The sequence below is a fragment of the Chlorocebus sabaeus genome, chromosome 2 (assembly GCF_047675955.1).
Source record: "Chlorocebus sabaeus isolate Y175 chromosome 2, mChlSab1.0.hap1, whole genome shotgun sequence".
NCBI classification, from domain to species: Eukaryota; Metazoa; Chordata; class Mammalia; order Primates; family Cercopithecidae; genus Chlorocebus; species Chlorocebus sabaeus.
This window is the reverse complement of record NC_132905.1, coordinates 97555774-97579176: the sequence shown is the minus strand read 5'-3', so window position 1 is coordinate 97579176 and position 23403 is coordinate 97555774. Positions and strand designations below refer to the sequence as shown.

The window sequence follows — 23403 nt, the reverse complement described above, 5'->3', positions numbered from 1 at the left end:
ATGTGCCTGTAGTCCCAAGTACTCAGGTGGCTGAGGTGGGAGGATGACCTGAGCCCAGGAATTTGAGGCTGCAGTAAGCTATAATCGTGCCACTGCACTCCAACCTGGGCAACAGAGCAACTCTGTCTCACGAACGAACAAACAAACAAACAAACAAACAATATTAAGAAACTTGAAAATGGATGTGTCAGACCATCAACACCCAAACCCACTGACCGATCATTAATATGCACAGGCAATCACTCATCAGATGCCAGAGGTGGTGCCGACAGGAAGAACGCTGCACCAACCTGTGAAGTATTCTTACAAAAGTAAAACAAAACAAAACAAAACAAAAAAACCCAACTGTGTCAAATCTTAACTATTAATACTAGTTTATAGGAAATACAGGGGACAGAGGAACATGGTGAGACAACAGGATGCAGTCAACAAACCCCAAATATGTGAAACTCTACAAAGCATATGACCCATGTCCTCCAACAAATAAACTGTACAGAAAAAAAACATGGTAAGAACTGCTAGAATTTAAGAGCGTCTTGGCAGACATATTAACCAAACGCAACGGGGGGTCCTCATTTGGATTGGTCATAAAAAACATTTGAGATGATGAGAAAAACTAAACAGACTGGATATTTCATGCTATTAAGGATTTTTTTTTTTTTTTTTTGAGACAGTCTCACTCTTACCCAGGTTGGAGTGCAATGGCGCAACCTCGGCTCACTGCAACCTCTGCCGTCTGGGTTCAAGCAATTCTCCTGCCTCAGCCTCCCAAGTAGCTGGGATTACAGGGATGTGCCACCGTGCCCAGCTATGTTTTGTAGTTTTTAGTAGAGATGGGGTTTCGCCATGTTGGCCAGGACGGTCTCAGTCTCTTGACCTCGTGATCTGCCCGCCTCGGCCTCCCAAAGTGCTGGGATTACAGGCGTGAACCACCGCGCCTGGCTGCCACGCTAGTTTTAAGGGGGAAAGTGAAGCACAGCTTTGTGCAGGAGCTCAACTGCTGGTGCCAGAACCTTGTTTTTCTCCACTGCAACCGCTGCTGCCCCAAAGACTGTCTCCATTCCCAGACAGGATCCACTTGTGTGACAAGGTGGCTGGGAGCAGGCACAAACTGTGTGTTCTCTTCAAGTCCAGTAAGGAGAGAGCTAGAGACTCCTAACGACTGAGCAAGAAGATTTTTACCTGCAGAGGGTTGCTTGGCTTTCCTTGAACGTGTCCTGTGGCCAAGGGAATTCTGCTGAATTGGCGGAAGCCGCCTCCTCTCCATGTGGGGTAAGCCCCACCCAGACCACAGAGTCCCTCCGCACCCTGCTTGAAGGTGGAGAGACTTGGAGAGGAATCACAACGTAGCTGCCCAGCAAGGACAAGGAGTGCCCCGAGCCTGACCCCACACAGTCACCTGGGTCCTTTAAATCCTCTTTTTGTGTTTAAGTTGATTAACGCTCCTGCCCTTTCAGTTACATCATTGTCTTAGTCTGTTGCATTGCTATAAAGGAATACCTGATGCTAAGAGGTTTATTTGGCTTGGGGCTCTGCAGGCCGTACAAGCATGGCTCCAGCATCCGCTTCTGGTGAGTACCTCAGGGAGTGTCCTGTCTTGGCTGGAGGGGGAGGGGAGTTGTCATGTCACATAGCGAGAGAGGAGGAAGGTGCCAGGCTGTTTAACAGTCAGATCCCACAGGAATTAGGAGTGAGCACTCACTTAATCCCAGGAGAATGGCACCAAGATTCTCCATGAGGCAGGAGAATCGCTGGAACCTGGGAGGCGGAGGTTTCAGCGAGCCAAGATCAGACTACTGCACTCCAGCCTGAGCGACACAGCGAGACTCCATCTCAAAAAATAAATAAACAAATAAATAAATAAAATAAAATAACTCTAGCGTGGTGTGGATGTTCTGTCAAGTTGCAACTGAAAGAGTCCTAACTAATAAAAACATGTTTATTGCAAAGAACCTTACCACCGTCAAAGTGATATAATCACAAGCTTGTCTTGCTCCCCGCCTCCTGAATCCCAGGCTCTGAACTAGAGGGACTGATGCAACCTGTCTGATGTGCATCTTTCCAGATCTTTCCTGTGCATTTATTTACAGAACAGTTACATGTAGTGCAGAAAAGCACAGTTGTGTGTGTGACCTAAATGGCAAAATATTCTGTATTCTGGTCTTTCTCACTTAAAAACAGCACATTTATCTCCAGATGGTTTTGTAAGTAGACCACTGGTTCAAGCCAACGGTAAGTGATAATGTGGTCTGCCCAGTATCTACTATGGACAGCCCACACCTATAACAGGCAAAGGCACAGTATGATGTGCTACAGAGGCGTTCATAATGGAAAACAGTAGATTCTGACAGTGACAATAGACCCTGGACAGTGGGCAGCAAAGTGGGCTGGGTGAGTAACATGGGTTGGCTATGTCCCCACCCAAATCTCACCTTGAATTGTAATAATCCCCACACGTGGTGGGAGGGACCCAGTGGGAGGTACCTGAATCACAGGGATGGGTTTTTCTCATGCTGTTCTCATGAGAATGAATAAGTCTCATGAGATCTAACGGTTTTATAAAGGGGAGCTCTCCTGCACATACCCTCTCGCCTGGCTGCCACGGATGATGTGCCTTTGCTTTGCTTTTCCTTTGCTGTATGCCATGATTGTGAGGCCTCCCCAGCCATGTGGAACTGTGAGTCCATTAAACCTCTTTCCTTTATAAATTACCCAGTATCCGGTGTGTCTTTATTAGCAGCCTAAGTACAGGCTAATACAATGAGAAAAGATATTCTGATTGTCTCTTTTCTAGGAGGCAACAGAGTAGTATGGAAACAAACCTTGGCTCAGGCCCCAGCTTCCTACCAACAAGTGCCCAGTATCAGAAAACTGTCAACTGACTTTTGGGCTTCAGTTCTATCACCTATACTATATGAAAAATTTATCGTTAGGGTCAAGCCCAAGATGTGTGAAACACTGTAAGAATAAAGCACTATTCAGTTGGTGAGATATTACAATAATAATTGTCTCACTTTCTATTCCTAGGGTCTATTTACATTTTGTTCCCTTTTTTCTTTTTCTTTTTTTTTTTTTTTGAGACGGAGTCTCGCTCTGTCGCCCAGGCTGGAGTGCAGTGGCGCAGTCTCGTCTCACTGCAAGCTCTGCCTCCCGGGTTAGCGCCATTCTCCTGCCTCAGCCTCCCGTGTTGCTGGTACTACAGGCACCCGCCACCGCACCCGGCTAGTTTTTTTTTTTTTTTTTGTATTTTTAGTAGAGATGGGGTTTCACCGTGTTAGCCAGGATGGTCTCGATCTCCTGACCTCATGATCTGCCCGTCTCGGCCTCCCAAAGTGCTGGGATTACAGGCGTGAGCCACCGTGCCCGGCTCTTTTTCTTTTTTTTTGAGACGGAGTTTTGCTCTTGTTGCCCAGGCTGCAGCACAATGGTACGTTCTTGGTTCACCGCAACCTCCAACTCCTGGGTTCAAGCAATTCTCCTGCCTCAGACTCCTGAGTAGCTGGGATTACAGGCATGTGCCACCACACCTGGCTAATTTTGTACTTTTAGTAGAGACGGGGTTTCTCCATGTTGGTCAGGCTGGTCTTGAACTCCCAACCTCAGGTGATCCACCTGCCTTGGCCTCCCAAAGTGTTGGGATTACAGGCGTGAGCCACCACACCCCACATTATTTGGTTCCCTTTTAAAACATCTATTTTCCATTTATGTCTGTGTGTGTGTATGTGTGTGTGTTCACTTAGGAATTTAATAAAAACAAGCCACCAATTTTTGAAGTATTCAAAGTAAAAGAGAGAAATACTCATTACTGAATTACTTTCAAAACTCTGAAAGGCAAAGTACATTATCTGAAGCAGTTTGGTTTCACCAGTCTTTTCTTCTTGGGGCTAAATTACTGAAACTTAATACAATTACGTTTTTACAACAATACAATATAGGTTTAGTTATTTCAAAATGAATGAGGTAGGCCAGGTGCAGTGACTCACTCCTGTAATCCCAGCACTTTGGGAGGCCGAGGTGGGCAGATCACCTGAGGTCAGGAGTTCAAGACCAGCCTGGCCAACATAGAGTGAAACCTCGTCTCTACTAAAAAAAATACAAAAATTAGCTGGGCGTGGTGGTGCATGCCTGTAGTCCCAGCTACTTGGGAAGCTGAGGCAGGAGAATCGCTTGAACCTGGGAGCAGTGAGCTGAGGCTGTGCCACTGCACTCCAGCCTGGGCAACAGAGCAAGTCTCTGTCTCTCAAAAAAACAAAAACAAAGGCCGGGTGCGGTGTGGCTCACACTTGTAATCCCAGCACTTTGGGAGGCAGAGGCGGGGCGGATCACGAGGTCAGGAGCTCAAGACCAGTCTGGCCAACATGGTGAAACCCTGTCTCTACTAAAATTACAAAAATTAGCCAGGCATGGTGGTGGGTGCTCCCAGCTACTCAGGAGGGTGAGGCAGGAGAATCGCTTGAAACTGGAAGGTGGAGGTTGTAGTTAGCAGAGAACGTGCTATTGCACTCCAGCCTGGGTGAAAGCGCGAAACTCTGTCTCAAAAAACAAAAACACACAAAACAAATGAGGTGAACATCAAAGTGAGACATGTAGACATGTGAAATATCAGTAGGTTTTGAAATCAGCAAATCCAACAGCTACTCTCACCACATAATGAGCCCAGGAGCCATTTTAGATGGGGGTAAAGTGTTATACTTGAACACGCCCCAGGGTCAGAACATCCACAACTCCTATTTATTATAACTCTTGGGTGGAGAGAACCCTAACCCCATCATTACAAAAAAACACTTTCTTACTGAATCGAATATAGCATTAACCATAAGATGTACTGTTATTTTGTATGTTGCCAAAAAGAAAGCAATGATGCAAATTAAATTGTCACCAGGTTGATTTTAGGATGCCTCTCCATTTTAGTCAGTATTTTTAAAGTCGCAGAACTGGTAAGATAGGCAGGGATTGTTTTGTCCACTGCTATATTCCCAGTGCCAAGAGTAGCGTACATAATAGTACACGGTTGGCACTCCATAAATGTTTGCTAAATATATGAATGAAAGAATGAATTGGGACAAATAAGCTCTTATGAATGAAAGCCATGGAGAGTGATCATTTTAGGACTGTGAGTACCCAACTTGAACAGTTAAAGCATGAGCTCAACATTCTGTAACTTAAAGTAATACAAAGATTTCCAATTTATTTTTAAAATTACAAAGCTATCTATTTATGTTGCTGCAGAACAGCTCATGTTTCAGGAAGAGTGAAATCTCAGATTTCCTTTATGATGCCTAAGACAAGATGCAAAAAAGTTTTGAGCCTGTCAATGGGAGTCAAATGTCAGGCCAAGTTATTTCCAAACTTGTGTTTTAATTGTGGTGGGGCATAGCTGTGGCGGAGACCGTGTGTTTTCTTGTCCCATTATCACTGTCCATGACGTTCACGCTGCAGAGTTATTTTCTGAAGGCCCACTGCACTCCATGCCATGTGGTGGTGAACAAGATGTACAAGACAAGAAACTCTGGGTGTGACAGGCACTAACCAGACAGGACTCTGGAGCACTGGTGTAAACTGGTCTTAGGCCCCCCGCATAACCTCAGCATCTGCAAATCCTGGGCTGGCTCACCAAAGGGTTTGAGCAAAAGGCTCTGTCTAGGCTGTCTTAGCACCATAAGTATTGTTTCTTGTCTTCTACTTTTGTATAGGCCAAGATCTTTCATGGCTGCATGTACTCCCACTTCTGGCTAAGAAAACAGATGGAAGCTTACACTGTTTTGGGAGTAGAATGGCACATTGATAATTAAGCAGCAATGTAGCTAAGTGCTACAACAGAGACACAGTGGATGTTTTAGACCCTGGAGGAGTAGGGCGAGATGCTAGGGAGGCTTTTTGAAGGAAGTGATACTGAACTGAATGCTGCGAGTGAAGAAGGTGTGGGATTCTTTGCAGAGTGAACAGGAGAAGCAAAGGCAGAGAGGTGAGAAATTGTGTGCTGTACACCAAGACCCATGACCGGTTCTGTTGACGGAACATGAAGCAGTCACATGGGGCTTAGGGAGGAAGAGCACCTGAGGACAGATCATGACTTGCAGACACTAAATTTCAAAAAATATTGGTGATGTGGGATCAGATTTGTTTTAGGAAGATGACCCTGGGCTGGTCTGTGGAGGACAGATTCGGGGGGACACAAATGAAGTTAACAAGACCAGTTAGGGAATATGCAGGTGCAGAAGTTTGGGTGAGATGCAAAGGGCCCACAGTCAGAGAATTTATTTCATCAGGAGGTGAAGGAGGGAGGACTGAGGGACACTGGATGTGGGCCAGGGGAAGAGGATGAGGAAGACAGAGGAGTCCAGGACAATCCCGCGCATCCAGCTGGAATCCGAATGGCTGGTGGGAACTAGCAACCAAAAGAAGAGAAAACAGGTGGTAGAGGAGCAGCAGCAGACAACAGGCTTTCGGGGAAAGAAAATACGACGTTTTTTGGCATCCTGAGTGTGAGGTGCCAGGTAGAGAAGCCAGACTAGCAAGGCACATCCCAGTTGCAAGTAGGAAAGGGCTGGGTCAGCAATTTAGGTTTAGAAACCACCAGCATATATGGGGTACCTGGAACTGTGAGAGTAAACAAAATCTCTTAGGGACATCCCTAACAGAATCAAAGTCAGAAATTTTGGTCTTCATTCCTTTTTCTACCAGACTTCCCAGGAAAGTTTATTTTCCTTTTTTGGGTAGTCTGGTGATTTTTCTTAAAACAAACTGAGAATGTCAGTAATGGGGGAGATAATATCTGTTCTTTTAAGCAGATTCTAAATGTATTAGTACCATCAGTAACTAAATCAAACTTTATCTTAAAACCTCTGTCACACATTGTAGTTCATATGGTATGGGCTCACTCAAGAGTTTACAGAAAATATTCTTGGATCAGGTAAATGAAATCATTCAACAGCAGTGCCGTTAAAATCTACACTACAAAGCCCTGTGTGATCTGGCTACTGCCTACAATCTCCAACTTCATCTCATCACACTCCCCCCGCCCACCCACAACTTAATTGGTCTTTCAAACCACTCCTACGGCACGTGAAGCTCTTTCCTGCCTCTGCATAGGAGGTTTCCGCTCATCTCTCTTCAGATTTCAGCTGAACATCACCCGAGAGGCCTTTCCAGAACAGTCTATCAAGAGCAACCTCCTTCACTTCTTGCTATTACCTGGTTTTCTTTCTTTCTCTCTTTCTTTCTTTCTTTTTTTTGAGATGGAGTTTCGCTCTTGTTGCCCAGGTTGGAGTGCAATCGTGCGATCTGGGCTCACTGCAACGTCCGCCTCCCAGGTTCAAGCGATTCTCCTACCTCAGCCTCTCGAGTACTGAGATTACAGGCATGCGCCACCATGCCCGGCTAATTTTGTATTTTTAGTAGAGCCGGCGTTTCACCATGTTGGATTGGCCAGACTGGTCTCGAACTCCCGACCTCCGGTCATCTGCCCGCCTCGGCTTCCCAAAGTGTTGGGATTACATGCGTGAGACACCCCGCCCGGCCTACTACCTGGTTTTCATTTCCTTTACTACAGTCACACAAGGTCTACTTTGCCTGTTTGCCTCCTTGCTTTATTACTAACAGATCCTCGAGAGTAGTGATTCTGTCTTCTCTCCTCCAGCCCCGGCACGTAAAGGTGCTGGTCAAAGAAAGGCGGCAATCACCGACCGGACACCAGGGCAAATGAGGGCAGCCCAGTGATTCGAGATGCCGGCTGGGGAATCGGACCCATGTGGGTCTTTTCTCAGCTTCCCCGCTTACTGTGACTTTCACAAGTAACGGAACACCCTCAACCCGTTTCCTCAAGTGTGAAAAGGCACTGGACACAGCAAGAAGCGGTTCTGGCAGCGCGGAAACCTAAGCACACGCTGGGTGTCACGACAACACGTGGAAGCCGCGTTCCGTGCCAGGGCCCTGGCCCCAGCCCCGGCCCCCGGCCCGCCATGTGGCGCGGCTGACCGCCGCCGTGCGCCCACCTGTCTCCCTCTGCGTCTTCACGCTGATGTACTGGCGCAGCTTCTTCACCGCCCGGTCCCGAATGCCCTTCTCGCTGGACGCCAGCCGCTGGGCAAATTGGATCTCGGCCGGCTGCATGGCGGGGGCCATCGCGCCCGCTGGAGCATCCCCGGCCGCGCAACCCGCGGTGCAGCTGCCGCCAGTCGAGCGCCGCGGAGCAGCCAGCCGCCGTCCGCCAGGGCCGCGACTGCACAGAAGGCGGCGACGGCGCGCGGATTGATGGCGTCACAAAGGCGCCGCCGCTCGCAGCGCGCTCTGGGAGTGAGCGCGGCCGTGGCCCTGGCAGCGGGCGGAGCGGCCCATGTCTTGTGCGCGTGGCGCCGGCGCTGCCTTTCGGTTGCCAAAATTCAGGCTGTACACGGCGAGGTTAGCCAGGGTTAGGATTTGGCCAGGAAGAGACGGACGGCTGTTTGTAAACGGTCTAGGATTTTTTGTTTTTGAGACAGGGTCTCCTTCTGTCGCCCAGGCTGGAGTGCAGGGGCGCGATCTTGGCGGTGATCTTGGCTCACTGCAGCCTCGATCTCCCAGACTCAAGCGATCCTCCCATGTCGACCGCCCAAGTAGCTGAGACTACAGGCGCGCGCCATCACGCCCCACTACTTTTTATTTTTGTAGAGACGGGGTCTCGCTATGTTGTCCAGGCTGGTCTCAAACTCCTGGGCTTAAGCAATCCTCCCGCCTCGGCCTCCCTGAGCGCTGGGATTACAGGCTTGAACCACCGCGCCTGGCCAGTCTAGGATCTTTAATCCCATTTAGCACACCCCGTTGTGCCAGCAGCTCACCTGCGATCTCTGTGGCACGGAGTTTTTAACTGTGGAGCCGCCAGGTGGAGTTGACACTGGAAGGAAAGGCCGGCACTGGGGCCTGTGGAGCGGGTGGAGGGCTCGCCTTCCGCCAGCGCCTGCACAGGCTCGGGCAGGTCGGCGCGCCCCTTACTCTGGAGCCCTGGTGCCAGTGCTGGGGCGCCCGCGCCGGCGTCACGAAGCCTGGAGAGCACGCGCGCTTCCAGGGGAGTTGGGCAGGGCGGGCTGCTTGCTAACTCCAGAGAGGGAAGAAATCTTAGCTTTGGGTTCATCTAAAACCCGAGGACATCCTGTATTTTGCGGACTCAGCGGGCGTGCCGGGGCAAGTTAATGGACTAGGTCACTCCACACGTAGCAGGGGTTATCTCAATTGCTCCGCTCAGTTATCTGGGCGACCTCCCGAGGTGCCTGTTGACACAAAAATTCAACCCTTAACATAAAAGCGCCTGAATCCGAGCGAGGGAAGGCGAACCGCGGAGGCGAGGTTTTCAGCAAAGAGTGCCAGTTTGAAACAGTCCCCCTTAGTGTAGCATTCCTCGCCAAACAGGAAAGGACTCATCCGATTTATTTTACTTGACACTTACATCAGGGGCTGACTTTCCTTCTACTTTGCAGATAACCCCAGCTAAGTTTAAAACCCCGGCTAAGCCAGAAGAGCCAAAGTGGGACCTCCCCAAGACCACTCCTCGCGCTCTCGGCCGAGAATACCGCGCAAATTCTGCGAGGTTTGAGCCTCGCGCCTCTCCGTTCCCGACCCCCGGCGTGGACACGTTCCCGCGCTTTCTGGCGTCAGGGGTCAGAGGGCACGCCGCCGCGCAGGAGAACGGATCCGAGGCCGCGGCTGCCATGGGCGAAGCGGGCGGCGCTGAGGAGGCCTGCAGGGTCAGTGAGGAAGCCCTGGGCGCCGCCAGCGTGTTTGAGCCGTCGCCATTCGCTCCCCTCAGGGCCGCTCCCAGTGCGCTCGGAGACGGCCCGCTGTCGTGTGCTTGGGGGAGGCCTGGGGACTTCCTCCCCGGACAGCGTGGGCTGGGCCGGAGCGGGGTGAAGACGTGGGTGGGAGGCGACTTTCGCCTCCAAACCCACGCGGGGACCCGGTCTGTGAGGCTGCGCGCGGTGGGGGCACTCAGTGGCGCCAAAGTGGGCATGGGAGCGTAGGATGGATGGTCACCTCTCTCTGCCCTGTGGAAGCCCAGTTCCCCTCCGAAGGCCCTGGCCCCGTGCTCCGGGACTTAGCGAGACAGCGTCAGTCTCAGAATCTGCTCTCCATGGATTTTTTATTTTATTTATTTTTTTATTTTTTTTGAGACGGAGTCTCGCTCTGTGGCCCAGGCTGGAGTGCAGTGGCCGGATCTCAGCTCACTGCAAGCTCTGCCTCCCGGGTTCCCGCCATTCTCCTGCCTCAGCCTCCGGAGTAGCTGGGACTACAGGCGCCGCCACCTCGCCCGGCTAGTTTTTTGTATTTTTTTGTAGAGACGGGGTTTCACCGTGTGGGCCAGGATGGTCCTAATCTTCTGACCTCGTGATCTGCCCGTCTTGGCCTCCCAAAGTGCTGGGATTACACTGCGCCCGGCCCCTCCATCGATTTTATAACTAACTGATTGCATGCGATGGAGAAGGCGCTTGGACTCTGGGGCCAGACCCGTGTTCACATCCTGCTTCCACTCCTTATTATTTGTGCTGCATTGAGAGTCACCAAGCTCCCGTGCCTTAATTTCCATCTGGACAATCTTGGAGGCTTGGGGTGAATAGATGAGATCACGGGCAGAAGGCTTAGCAAACCCAGTGGGAAACCAGTCTAGATGACTTCCTTTTCCTCCTGATTAGTTTGGTGCTGCAATGATAAAAAGTTGCAGGCGTTTTCTTTGACTTTTAGGAATAGAGCTCTTGTATGACTTTCGTTTTTCGTGTTCTTGCTCTGTTGCCCAGACTGGGGGGCAGTGGCATGATCATAGCTCACTGCAGCCTCCAACTCCTGGACTCAAACCTTCTTCCCGCATCAGCCTCCTGAGTAGCTGGGATTACAGGTGCATGCCACCATGCCCAGCTAATTTTTGTATTTTTAGTAGAGATGGAGTTTCACCATATTGGCCAGGCTGGTCTTGAACTCCTGACCTCAGGTGATCCACCCGCCTCGGCCTCCCAAAGTACTGGGATTACAGGTGTGAGCCATCGCGGCCTCCTGGGCACGTTTTCATATTTTTGTAGTGACAGGATCTCTCTGTGTTGCTCGGACTGGTCTTGAACTCCTGGCCTCCCAAATTCCTGGGATTTCAAGTATAAGCCACCACGCCTGGCCTGTTTTCTCTTATTATTTCTAACGTGTGGCTCCTTTTTTGAAGGCTGAAGCTTCAGCTTTCAAAATGTTTACATATACATAAAATAGATCTATAGCAGAACATACAGTAGGTAGATGATTTGAAGTAACGATGAACATAAGAGGCGTGAAAGAAAAGCAAGTTGACTTGGGCTGTTTTTTTTTGTCATGTGAAGAGAAATAAAAGATCTGCTTGTTCTTTTAGCACATAGGTACTAAAGAGGAATTTGTTAAAGTCAGAAAGAAGGACCTGGAACGGCTGACAACTGAAGTGATGCAAATACGGGACTTCTTACCCAGAATACTAAATGGGGAGGTGCTGGAGAGCTTCCAGAAATTAAAGATTGTAGAAAAAAGTGAGTCTTCATTTTCAGCAGTCGTTGGTGGTAACAGTAATTTGTTCTAGCAGATTTACCTTAGGTAAATAATTGTAAACCAATTTTAAGGTACTCTTGTAGTCCTTGCGATGATACTTGGGAGAGTCTGATGACTTAAGAAAGGGAGGTTTCCTCAATGTAGTGACTTGGACATATGTAAGTTGGTATAAGTTGGTTGCCAGTTTCCTGAGCATCTATTATCAGCTTCTATTTCTCTCTCACTCTTCATTGGCAGAAGAATTTTATACTTTTGATAACTGAAAAGCTCTATTCTGAAAATTAAGTACTTACTGTCATAAGTCAAGGTTCTTGCCATCTGGAAACCTTGCATGGAGTTTGCTTGTCAGTACAGATAGCTGGAAGTGTGTTCATTTATCTTTAGGTAGATGGGTGAGCCAGTTTCTAGAACTGATTGAAGTTTAGGCTTTCTGGTGTCCATTCAGACTTTTGAGATTTGAGCTGAGCCATTATGTTGAGTGCCAGTTTAGGAGCCTATTGAAGTTCCTGGAGATATTCTGAGATTGTCTCAGCACTTGCCTGATTGAGGCCAAGTCACGATTAAATCAGCTTTTGACGGTTAAGGCCAATTTACTGCATGACATTTGCTTGTTAGCCCTCAATGTGTGCCCTCTGGAAAAGGTGCATCCAGGGGGCCCAGGTAGGTCTAGCACTCATCCAGACAAGAAGATAGGTCACCCCAAGAATATGAGTTTCTGGCATGTGCAAATGTATCTGGTCAGTGGGCCAGCCATATCCAGTTAGAGGGGACAGTTCTCGTGGTTACCGCAGTGCTTTGCCCTGTTTGTATTCTCTCCGAAGTCCTCGGATCCATTCTTCTCTGCCCCGTGGTATGCTCTGGGAGGTAGATTCCTGCAGACGGGGTTTCCGTGGTTCCCTTGCTGGCTGCCAGTGGGGCTCACCAATGGAAGGTATTGCTGGGTGGAGAGAGAGGTTGGAGTGTTTCTTCCCGCTCCCTCCCTGCTTTGCTACTGTTCTGTGGCAGTAGCTGCATCCCTCCAGAACAAATACTCCTGTCTAGAGGCCTCCTCCGTAGTCCTAGCTCTTGCTGGACTCCAGGAATGCCGTTTTCTTCCCCTGCTGCTTTGGCTGTAGGGCTGTTGCTGGTCCCTGGGTACCTCAGTGTCTCTTGATGATTCCGTTATCTCTGCTCTCCCCTCTGTAAGTGGTCCTTTCAGAAAAGTCTCAACATCTGAGTTGATTTCTCTTTCCCACTGGGACCCTGCCAGATGTATGCCATGTCATTGGTTGCCAAAATGTCAGGTCATTGACTTCTTACTTTCCCTAGTTTTGATTTCATGCTCATCCAGCAACTTTCTGAGATTAGTCATTCCTTGTGCATTTGTCTTCAGGAAAGGAAGATAAATAGGCACACACCAGTAGCGGTGCATGTTATATTCTCACTGTAAATTAATAAACTGGCATTCTAAAAGATACATCAGGGTCTCATGAGTTAGTTAACATGAATGTCTTTAGTGATCAGTCCCCCTGCCAAAATCAAACTGAGTGAGGGCCACAAACAAATCTGTGGTCACTTGATCACGGTCTGACTTTGGGAGATCTTATCTCAGTCCTGGCCTCCCCCAGGCTATAGAGTCACCTTTTCCCCCTTAATCTCTCTGGCAATTCCTGCTTATTCTTTGCTGAAATTTATCCTTCTCTGTTTAGCAGCCTTCAAATAGGGCTTGAGGCTCAGGCCTAGGCCCCCCTTCTTGCCTCACCCCATGGCTTCTCTCTAGGCAGTCTCATGTACGCTCCTAGCTTCAGTTACCATCCTGATGCCAGTGGCTGCTGGATTTAGTCTCTAGCCCAGAACTCTCCAAGCTCAAGGCCTTGTGCCTGACTCCTACTTGGCATTTCTTCCTGCTTGTTTCATGATTATTTCAAATTCTAAATGTTTGCCCTAGCCTAATCAGTCTCAGGTCACCAGGAACTGTCACCCACAGTCTTGACAGAGTGAGGTTTATGATTCTGCAATGAGGAAGACCATACCAGAACACCAAGAAACTGTGGGGGCATCTCAACAAAGAAGAGGATAGAGTTGTTATAGGACTTAGAGACAGAGTGGTATTAGGTGAAGCATAAATGAAGCAAAATAGAACTGTGTCTAAAGGGACCATTATCAAGTCTGACTGTGAAGTGGACCCAGGTCCTGTTTCCTTGAAAACTACAAAGTTCAAATAGACGTGGAACATTGTTCTAGAAATCCCTTACTTGAAGCTCTGCAGCAGCTGGAAATAGGGTTCTTGTCTGTGTCACAGTGACTTAGATCCTGCAGGCAAGAGTGGGATCTTCTTTCTTGTATAATTTCAAACAACAAAATTCCTGCGAGTCTGGGATTTTACAGAATCAGGCTTCTCAGTGAATAAGAAGTAGGCAGTCACTCGAAGAAGAGGTCATTATGACACTTGACGGTTGCATTGTCTTTGAGAGAGATTTTCTGTTAACTTGGCACCTGACTTTATCCGTGTGTGTTATTCCAGCCTGACAGAAGTCAGGACAGACTTTTGCTTTCTCGGTGCAGGCTAATGTTTACTTCCTGTTGTCATGTCTGCCTCATGCTATCCATCCCCTGCCCCTGTCTTACACTGGCCTGTCTCAGTCTCCTCAGAGCACCCCACCCAGACTAGAGACCCAGGAGTCTTCCTTGTTACCTGTCTCTCTTCCTCACTACTCCCCATGAAACCTGTCCGCTGGTAAGTCTTGTGAGTGTTACTTCATGGATGCATCCTGAATCATCAGCCTGCGTCTGTCTCCACTGCTGTGTTCTGTCTTCTACTGGCAGTCTCCTCACTGCCACTCTCCAGTCACTCGGATACACTGTAGCCTGAGTAGTTTGTGACAGTTCAATCTGATGATGCTATTCACCTGTGTAAGTCTTCGGAAGCTTCTCTTTGTTTTTAGGATAAAGAACAAAAACCTAAAAAACCCACCCAAACTCACTATCATCCAAAAACCTAAACAAAACCATGCTACAGCTTAAAAACCTTTATATTACTGGGCATAGCCTTGGCCCAGAGTCACTGCCTAATCTGACTACCTTGATGTGATCCATCTTCCTTTGAAATGTTGTCATGGTACCCTATGTTTCTCCTTCAGACACATGGTTTTATTTCCATTTTACTTTATAAGTTATTGGGAGTGCAGGGCCCCTGATTTTGTCTATCATTATCTCCCTGGCTGATTATAGGGAGCACCCTACTGCCTCTGCATGCCCTTCTTTCTTTCTTTCTCTTCCTTCCTTCTCCCTTCCTTCTCCCTTCCCTTCCCTTCCCTTCCCTTCCCTTCCCTTCCTTCTCCCTTCCCTTCCTTTCCCTTCCCTTCCCTCTCCCTTCCCTCTCCCTCCCTCCCTTCCCTCTCCCTCCCTTCCCTCTCCCTCCCTTCCCTCTCCTTTCCCTCCCTCTCCCTTCCCACCCTCTCCTTTCCCTCTCCCTCTCCCTCTCCCTTCCCTCCCTCTCCCTTCCCTCCCTCTCCCTTCCCTCCCTCTCCTTTCCCTCCCTCTCCCTTCCCTCCCTCTCCCTTCCCTCCCTCTCCCTTGCCTCCCTCTCCCTTGCCTCCCTCTCCCTTGCCTCCCTCTCCCTTCCCTCCCTCTCCCCTCTCCCTCTCCCTTCCCTCCCTCTCCCTTGCCTCCCTCTCCCTTGCCTCCCTCTCCCTTCCCTCCCTCTCCCCTCTCCCTCTCCCTTCCCTCCCTCTCCCTTCCCTCTCCCTCTCCCTTCCCTCTCCCTCTCCCTTCCCTCTCCCTCTCCCTTCCCTCTCCCTCTCCCTTCCCTCTCCCTCTCCCTTGCCTCCCTCTCCCTTGCCTCCCTCTCCCTTCCCTCTCCCTTTCCCTTCCCTCTCCCTCTCCCTTCCCTCTCCCTCTCCCTTCCCTCTCCCTCTCCCTTCCCTCCTTCTCCCTTCCCTCTCCCTCTCCCTTCCCTCTCCCTCTCCCTTCCCTCTCCCTCTCCCTTCCCTCTCCCTCTCCCTTCCCTCTCCCTCCCCCTTCCCCCTCCCTCCCCCTTCCCCCTCCCTCTCCCTTCCCCCTCCCTCTCCCTTCCCCCTCCCTCCCCCTTCCCTCTCCCTCCCCCTTCCCCCTCCCTCTCCCTTCCCCCTCCCTCTCCCTTCCCTCCCTCCCCCTTCCCCCTCCCTCCCCCTTCCCCCTCCCTCTCCCTTCCCCCTCCCTCTCCCTTCCCCCTCCCTCTCCCTTCCCCCTCCCTCCCCCTTCCCCCTCCCTCTCCCTTCCCTCTCCCTCTCCCTTCCCCCTCCCTTCCCTCTCCCTCTCCCGAGTAGCTGGGACTACAGGTGTGCACCATCATGCCTGGCTGATTTTTGTATTTAACATTTTTTTTCAAAAAAAAAACAACAAACTCCCAAAAAACAAAAAACAAACAAAAGGCCAGGTGCGGTCAGCACACCTGTAATCTCAGCTACTCTACTCAGGAGGCTGAGGCAGGAGAGTCGCTTGAGCCCGGGAGGCAGAAGTGACAGTGAGTCGAGATTGTGCCACTGTACTCTAGCCTGGGCAACAGAGGGAAGCTCCATCTCTAAAAAAATTTTTTTAAATTAAATAAATAAATGATGAGCAAATGAGGCAAACAAAATGTTAATAGTAGGTAAGTCTGGGTAAAGAGATATATGGGCATTTTTTTTTCTGTATTTTTATGAATTTGAAATTACTTCCAAATAAAAAGTTTAAATAACTTTGTAAAATAGGGTATTAATTAAATGTTTATGAGACTGTAATTGTTCCCCAGGTACTGTTAGATTCTTAGCAGTAGGATTTGAAAACCACTGCACTATGTTATTTCTAAAGTGTTTGTAGGATATTTTGAGATTAATTTACAGAGTTTGATATGAGGTACCCCCATTTCAATTCTGGGAAGAATTATTTGTAGTCTGTAGAAATAAGAACTTGAGAAATGTCCATGAAGAGTGGAACCAAAGAGTGAGCACCAAAAAAGGATTATTACTTTGACTCAGAGTTTATTGTGGTCCAAATGAAAGAACATCAAGAGTGTGTCACATCCATATCCTGGCAGGGAACAAAAGGAGTAAACAGTAAAGTGAAGAGATTAAGTGTGATCAGGGTTCAGGGAACCAGTGCCTGGAGAAAGAAGCATCCAGGAACTGACGAGTGGAGCGCCATCGCCTCCCCTAGGTTGAAGGAGCAGGAGAAGGGAGAGAGGTACCAGACTTGGTGAGGCGTTGCTCTGGACAAGATGCTTGACAGCACCTGTGGCCTCTCCCAGAAGGATGAAGCCCAGCAGGGAGGATGGAGTGGGAAGACATGTCCCACCCTTAGTCATCTCCTCCTGTCCTCCAGTTTCCTGCAGGGCTGCTACTGCATCCAACAGGAAGCCATAGGACGAGGGAGGCCTGTTGCTATGGGACTTCACATCCGCCTCTTGGGACACAGATCAGGGTGGAGATTGTCTAGAACACAGGAAAGTAGAGAAAAAACCACTTGGGGAGCTTATGGACAGAGGAGGTGGAAAGGTGGTCAAGATGGAGGGGGAAGAGGCGTGTAGTGCTTGAATATCACCCCTGACCACCCTACTATTCATGTCATGTATGTGTGTCAGTGAATGGAAAGCAAAGTTCCCTGACTCTGGTTTGAGAAATCAACAGAATTAATTTGAGTTCAAGATTGATCTTAGTTTTTTTTTTTTTTTTATGAGATGAAGTCTTGCTCTGTCGCCCAGGCTGAAGTGCAACGGCATGATCTTGGCTCACTGCAACATCTGCCTCCCAGGTTCAAGCAGTCCTCACACCTCAGCCTCCCGAGTAGCTGGGACTATAGGCGTGTACCACCACGCTGGGCTAATTTTTGTATTTCTAGTAGAGATGGGGTTTCACCATGTTGTCTAGGCTGCTCTTGAACTCCCAACCTCACATACCAGGTGATAAAGAAATAGTAAGATAAATTGATGCCGTTTGTGCAGTTTTCTTTGATTAGTGTTTTAGAAACCCTTCTTTTCATTTCTAGCTTTCTGTACCCTCCCTGTGAATAAGTTGAGTATTAAGAGATACAGCCATTCTCATGTTATTAGACCTGTATTAAGAAATGATTATCGGCTGCATGCAGCAGCTCACGCCTGTAATCTCAGCACTTTGGGAGGCCAAGATGGGCAGATCACTTGAGGTCAGGAGTTCAAGACTAGCCTGGCCAACATGGTGAAACCCTATCTCTACTAAAAATACAAAAATTAGCCAGGCGTGGTGGTGGGCACCTGTAGCCCTAGCTACTCGGGAGGCTGAGTTGGGAGGATCGCTTGAACCTGGGAGATGTTGGTTGCAGTGAGCTGAGATCGTGCCATCTCCCCACTGCACTCCAGCCTGGGCAACAGAGCAACTCCGTCTCAAAAAAAAAAAAAAAAAAAAAAAAAAAAAAATAAAGGTTGTTTCAGAAGATACATAGGTGTTTTAATGGTCTATGATTTAGGTTGTTTGTAATATTCACTGTTCATATTATTTCTGTCTCTGGGTTTAAAAAAATTACAAAAGTAATATATTCTTATTGTGTAAGAATGAGACATACAGATAACCAAAGTAGCTGTGTGTTTTTATTGGTTCAAAGATTAGCAGAAGGAATGTATAAAGAAGTGAAATAAATTTATGTGACAAATACTTTTGTATTGCCTACTATGTTCCATATAGACATTTGGAGGGTAGGCATAGAAGAAAACGTATGCAAATCCCTGCCTTCAGGGTGCTTTCAGGTAGCAGGCACACAGTGGGCCAAGTTGAAAATGCAAGGTCAGAGTTATGTTCCAAGGCAGCAGCAATGCTCCCATCTGGCCACAAGGCGGCGGCCTCATACAGCAGAAGGGCACTTGCCACCTCCTCAGGAGCCTGGCGTGGATGGGTGTGGCCTCCATGACCGGAATTCTGAGATTGCCTACTGTAGAGTCCTAGAGTCGGATGTTTTAACTCTGTCCTTTTGGTGTGTTAACTTACACTAGGGTTGCGTACAGCTGTCTAGAACAAGTGATTATGAAATTACCATAATGCAAGAGAGCCCTTTTGGGTGGTCAAAGTTAATTCCCACAGGTTTTTATACATAATAAGGCTTGTAGAGATTTCCTATCTCCTTTACCATGTTTGAGTAATATATAGTTTAATAGTAGAAGCCAAATTTAACAGTTAAATGCAAAGAAAAATTTTAAATCACAGAAATTTTGTCTTAGTTTTTCAGTTTGTTCTTTTTTGTCTATGACCGTAGGTGGTATTTCATATATGATGATTGTAGTGTGTATGTGTATAAATAATGTATTTCCATTTGACATTGTTACAAATAATACAAGTATGTAGTTTTTAAAGCATAGTGCTTGCTAGTTGATTTTTTTGGCCGGGATTAGGATAAAATCAAGAATTCCAGTAAAAGTCATTGTGGCATAATATTTCTTAAAAGAGCAGAAAATGAAACTGTGATTTGAGGGAGAGGATATAGTCCAATGGCACTTTGCTCTATTTCTGAGAAACACTTTTTTTTTTTTTGAGAGATGGGGTGCTTACCCTGGCTGGTCTCGAACTCCTGGCCTCAAGCGATCCTCCCACCTCGGCTTTCCGAAGTGCTGGAATTACACAGGCGTAAGCCACCGAGCCTGGCCCCTGAGAAACACATTTTATAAGAAGCTTTGCCAGCCAATTGTATACTGTTTAGCTGGTCTGAATATTTACTTTTAGGTTCTAATCTTTCTTCTGGGACAGGGTCTCTAGAAAATTTAGAGACTAGCTTTATTTCTTCCTTCCTTTATTAAAGTTTGCTTTAGGGCTTTGGGGATACACATGTGTTCTAAGCAGTCTCCACAAGTTTCTTATTCGGGCTTCCTCTTGTCCTCTCGGATCCCTAAATTCGAAAGCCCTACCCCTTCTCGTTTGTTTGCACATAATTGAGGAAGTGTCTGTGAGCTTTTTCTCCTCTAGGGTGGAGTAATGTTCCGTTTTCCAGGCGCCTGGCTCTTTGAGACTTTCTCACTCATCCCAAGTGAGAGTATAAGAATGAGACAGATAAGCAGAGTTGCTTTGTGTTTTTCTCGGTTCAAGGATTAGGAGAGGGAATGTGTAAAGAAGTGAAATTCCTTCATGTGACAAATAATAGGTAGCTGCCTTCCATTACTCTTCATTTTTTTTTGCTCTTTCACATTCCTGTGGATGGATTCCCTTGTTTGCTGTTGCTGGTCATGTGTTGCATGTTCATTTTATTTAATTGGTGATGAGAGACCAGGTTATTGCCCAGAAGTAGTTCTCAAAGTGTGGGTCCCAGACAGGCGCTTGTTAGAAATGTAAATTCTCAGGCTCACCTCAGGGGTTCCAAATTGGAAACTCTGTGAATGGGACCCAGCCGACACTGTATTGTCAGGTCCTCCAGGGATTCTGATGTACACTAAAGTTTGAGAATCACTGTCCTAAAGCATCGCTACTTTAATCAGAGAAGTTAGACTATTAGCTCTTAGCACCCTCAAGTCTTGGTATATGTTGGTATAAAAACTGATGATTTCCTAGCTCTTGAGATCAAACACTTAAAACTTTGTATTATGTATTTGATTTTTTTGAATGTCAGTATTTCTGCAACATAATATTTTAAATTTAAAGTTGATAATGCTTTTGCTTGGTTTATTGACATGGATTTTTTTGGGATTTTTGTTGGTCGTTGTTGACTCATCAACTAAATGAGTGTGGTGGAGAGGAAGTACTATGTAGTTCCCACTCTTTCACTGTAGCATTTTCTCTTTTTTATCACTGTTATTTCCCTCCTCCAGTGCCGACTACTGCAGTTGTTCCCATTGAGTCAGTCTGCCAGTGGGTGACACTAGCTTTGTGAATCAGCCTGTGCTGGCGCCGTGCACTCCCTGAGCTGCCTTCTGCTTTTCATGGAGTAGCGACAAGTCTGTGCCATGAGACAGTCGGGCTTCTCAGCTCTGCCTTCAATCCTTTAAATAACACATTTTCTTGAAGCCTTGAGTACTGTCTGGCAGTAAAGCGAAGCCTTAAAAACACAGAACAGAAAACCAAAGTCCTTTGTGCTATGGGCTAAAAACTGAGATGAATTTAGAGAACAAGACTTTTAGAATATTGATTATTCAAGAACAGGTTAGAAGTCAAGAAATGCAGATGTTCTTACCTAAGTAATCAGTGCATGTTTTAATAAGACTGGGCAAAATAGGTGCTTAGGGAGAGATTAGTGACTTGAAATATCTTAAGAAATTTTATGTCTTTTTCTCCTAGACCTGGAAAGGAAAGAGCAAGAATTAGAGCAGCTGAAAATGGATTGTGAGCACTTTAAAGCCCGCCTGGAAACCGTGCAGGCTGACAGCATAAGAGACAAGAAGGTACCATGCTTAGGGATAGGCTCTCACCATGCCAGAAAGTGGGATTGGTTTACAGCCTTTCACTTATGATAAGCAGTGGGTCTGAATTTTTTACTCTTAATCCTCAATAAATTGTATTTGTAAATGTATGTATTCTGAGTGTGTTGGAATGTAGTTGAACAGATGGATTTTGTAAACATTTAACACGTAGGTTATTCACTTGGTATGTTTTAACTTTTATGTTTAAAAATCTGCCCTACAACATAAAGGTTCATAATTATCTTAGTTCATTTTGTGTTGCTATAACAAAATATCTGAGACTGAGTAACTTATAAAGAAAAGAGGTTTATTTATGTCGAGATTTTGGTGGCTGGAAGGTTCAAGTTGGGCATCTTTTTTCTGGTGAGGGCCTCAGGCTGCTTCAAATCATGACAGAAGGGGAACGGGCTGTGTGATGAGATCACATGATGAGAGAAAGCAAGAGAGAGAAACTGAGGAAGCCAGACTCTTTACCAGCCTGCTCTCAGGGAAACTAATCCATTCCTGTGAGAGCAAGAACTCACTCACCCTCCAGAGAGCACATTAATCAATTCATGAGGAATCCACTCCCATGACCCATACACCTCCCACTAGGCCCTACCTCTCAAGAGTGCCACATTGGGGATCAAATTTCAACATGGTTTGGATGGGGACAAACCACATCCAAACCATAGCAATAAGAATCTTGAGGGAAAAAAATGTACATAATATCTTATAGTTGGAGATAGGTGTATTAAATCAGAAGTACATGTAATTAATTTGGGGATTATTATATTTTAGCCAGTTATATTTTATATAAATATTAGATAAACTAATATTTCTTAAAAATTGCTTAACTTTTTGTGTGGCATAACTTCCTTTTCCATACAACTAGAACTATTCCGACACTCTTTATAAAATTTGGGGCCTGGATATATTTTTGTTTTGAATAATAATGGTACTAACAGGCCAAGTGCAGTGGCTCAAGCCTGTAATCCCAGCACTTTGTGAGGCCAGGGTGGGCAGTTCGCTTGCGGTCAGGAGTTCGAGACCAGCCTGGCCAACATGATCAAACCCGGTCTCTACTAAAAATACAAAAATGAGCCAGGCATAGTAGCAGGTGCCTGTAATCCCAGCTACTTGGGAGGCTGAGGCAGGAGAATTGCCTGAACCCGGGAGGTGGAGGTTGCGGTGAGCTGAAATCGTGCCACTGTACTCCAGCCTGGATGACAAAGCGAGACTCCATCTCAAAAAAAAAAAAAAAAAAAGAAGCCATTCGAGTAAATGCATACTGAGAAGGAGGAAACAGCCATGGTAAAGTAGCTTGAAATCACTAGGATTTTGTTGCCCTGGAACTTTCACCTTAAAATGTGGGAATATTTCACCCAGCTATTCCCTATGTATAGTTACAAATCTTGTTCAGTAGTCCAATTTAATACAGAGGGAAGCTCCTGCAAGGTGAATACAGAGAAGCCCCTGCAAGGTGCCTACAGAGGGAAGCACCTGAAAGGTGAATACAGAGGGAAGCTCCTGCAAGGTGAATACGGAGAAGCCCCTGCAAGGTGAATACAGAGGGAAGCCCCTGCAAGGTGAATACGAAGAAGCCCCTGCAAGGTGCATACAGAGGGAAGCCCCTGCAAGGTGAATACAGATTAGCCCCTGCAAGGTGCCTACAGAGGGAAGCCCCTGCAAGGTGAATACAGATTAGCCCCTGCAAGGTGCCTACAGAGGGAAGCCCCTGCAAGGTGAATACAGAGAAGCCCCTGCAAGGTGAATACAGAGAAGCCCGTGCAAGGTGAATACAGAGAAGCCCCTGCAAGGTGAATACAGAGAAGCCCCTGCAAGGTGAATACAGAGAAGCCCCTGCAAGGTGAACACAGAGGGAAGCCCCTGCAAGGTGAACACAGAGGGAATCCCCTGCAAGGTGAATACAGAGAAGCCCTTGCAAGGTGAATACAGAGGGAGGCCCCTGCAAGGTGAATACAGAGGGAAGCCCCCTGCAAGGTGGATACAAGAGGGAAGCTCCTGCAAGGTGAACACAGAGGGAAGCCCCTGCAAGGTGAATACAGAGAAGCCCCTGCAAGATGGATACAGATGGAAGCCCCTGCAAGGTGAATACAGATAAGCCCCTGCAAGGTGGATGCAGAGGGAAGCCCCTGCAAGGTGAACACGGAGGGAAGCCCCTGCAAGGTAAATACAGAGAAGCCCCTGCAAGGTGAACACAGAGGGAAGCTCCTGCAAGGTGAACACAGAGGGAAGCCCCTGCAAGGTGAATACAGAGAAGCCCCTGCAAGGTGAACACAAAGGGAAGCTCCTGCAAGGTGAACACAGAGGGAAGCCCCTGCAAGGTGAACACAGAGGGAGGCTCCTGCAAGGTGAACACAGAGGGAAGCCCCTGCAAGGTGAACACAGAGGGAAGCCCCTGCAAGGTGAATACAGAGGGAAGCCCTTGCAAGGTAGACACAGAGGGAAGCCGCTGCAAAGTGAACACAGAGGGAAGCTCCTGCAAGGTGAATACAGAGGGAGGCTCCTGCAAGGTTGCTATAACAAGG

The 23403-nt window shown here is 47.6% G+C and overlaps 2 protein-coding genes across 5 annotated transcripts in view; one reads left to right on the top strand and one right to left on the bottom strand.

The window, feature by feature from the left end:
* Positions 1-8229, bottom strand: part of RRP1B (ribosomal RNA processing 1B) — a 37409-nt gene extending 29180 nt beyond the window's left edge. The window contains exon 1 of the mRNA XM_007969466.3: positions 7995-8229. Within this exon, the coding sequence (XP_007967657.3) occupies positions 7995-8124 (130 nt within the window). The 5' untranslated portion in view covers positions 8125-8229. The remainder of the gene's footprint in view (positions 1-7994) is intronic.
* Positions 8230-8235: 6 nt separating this feature from the next.
* Positions 8236-23403, top strand: part of HSF2BP (heat shock transcription factor 2 binding protein) — a 133440-nt gene continuing 118272 nt past the window's right edge. Inside the window, exons 1-4 of one of the 4 annotated variants that reach the window (XM_073010900.1) lie at positions 8236-8400; positions 9453-9719; positions 11357-11507; positions 20751-20854. In XM_073010900.1, coding sequence (XP_072867001.1) covers positions 8254-8400; positions 9453-9719; positions 11357-11507; positions 20751-20854 — 669 coding nt within the window. In that variant the 5' untranslated portion in view covers positions 8236-8253. The remainder of the gene's footprint in view (positions 8401-9452; positions 9720-11356; positions 11508-20750; positions 20855-23403) is intronic. The other 3 variants (XM_073010909.1, XM_037984882.2, XM_007969505.3) reach the window with 3 other exon arrangements.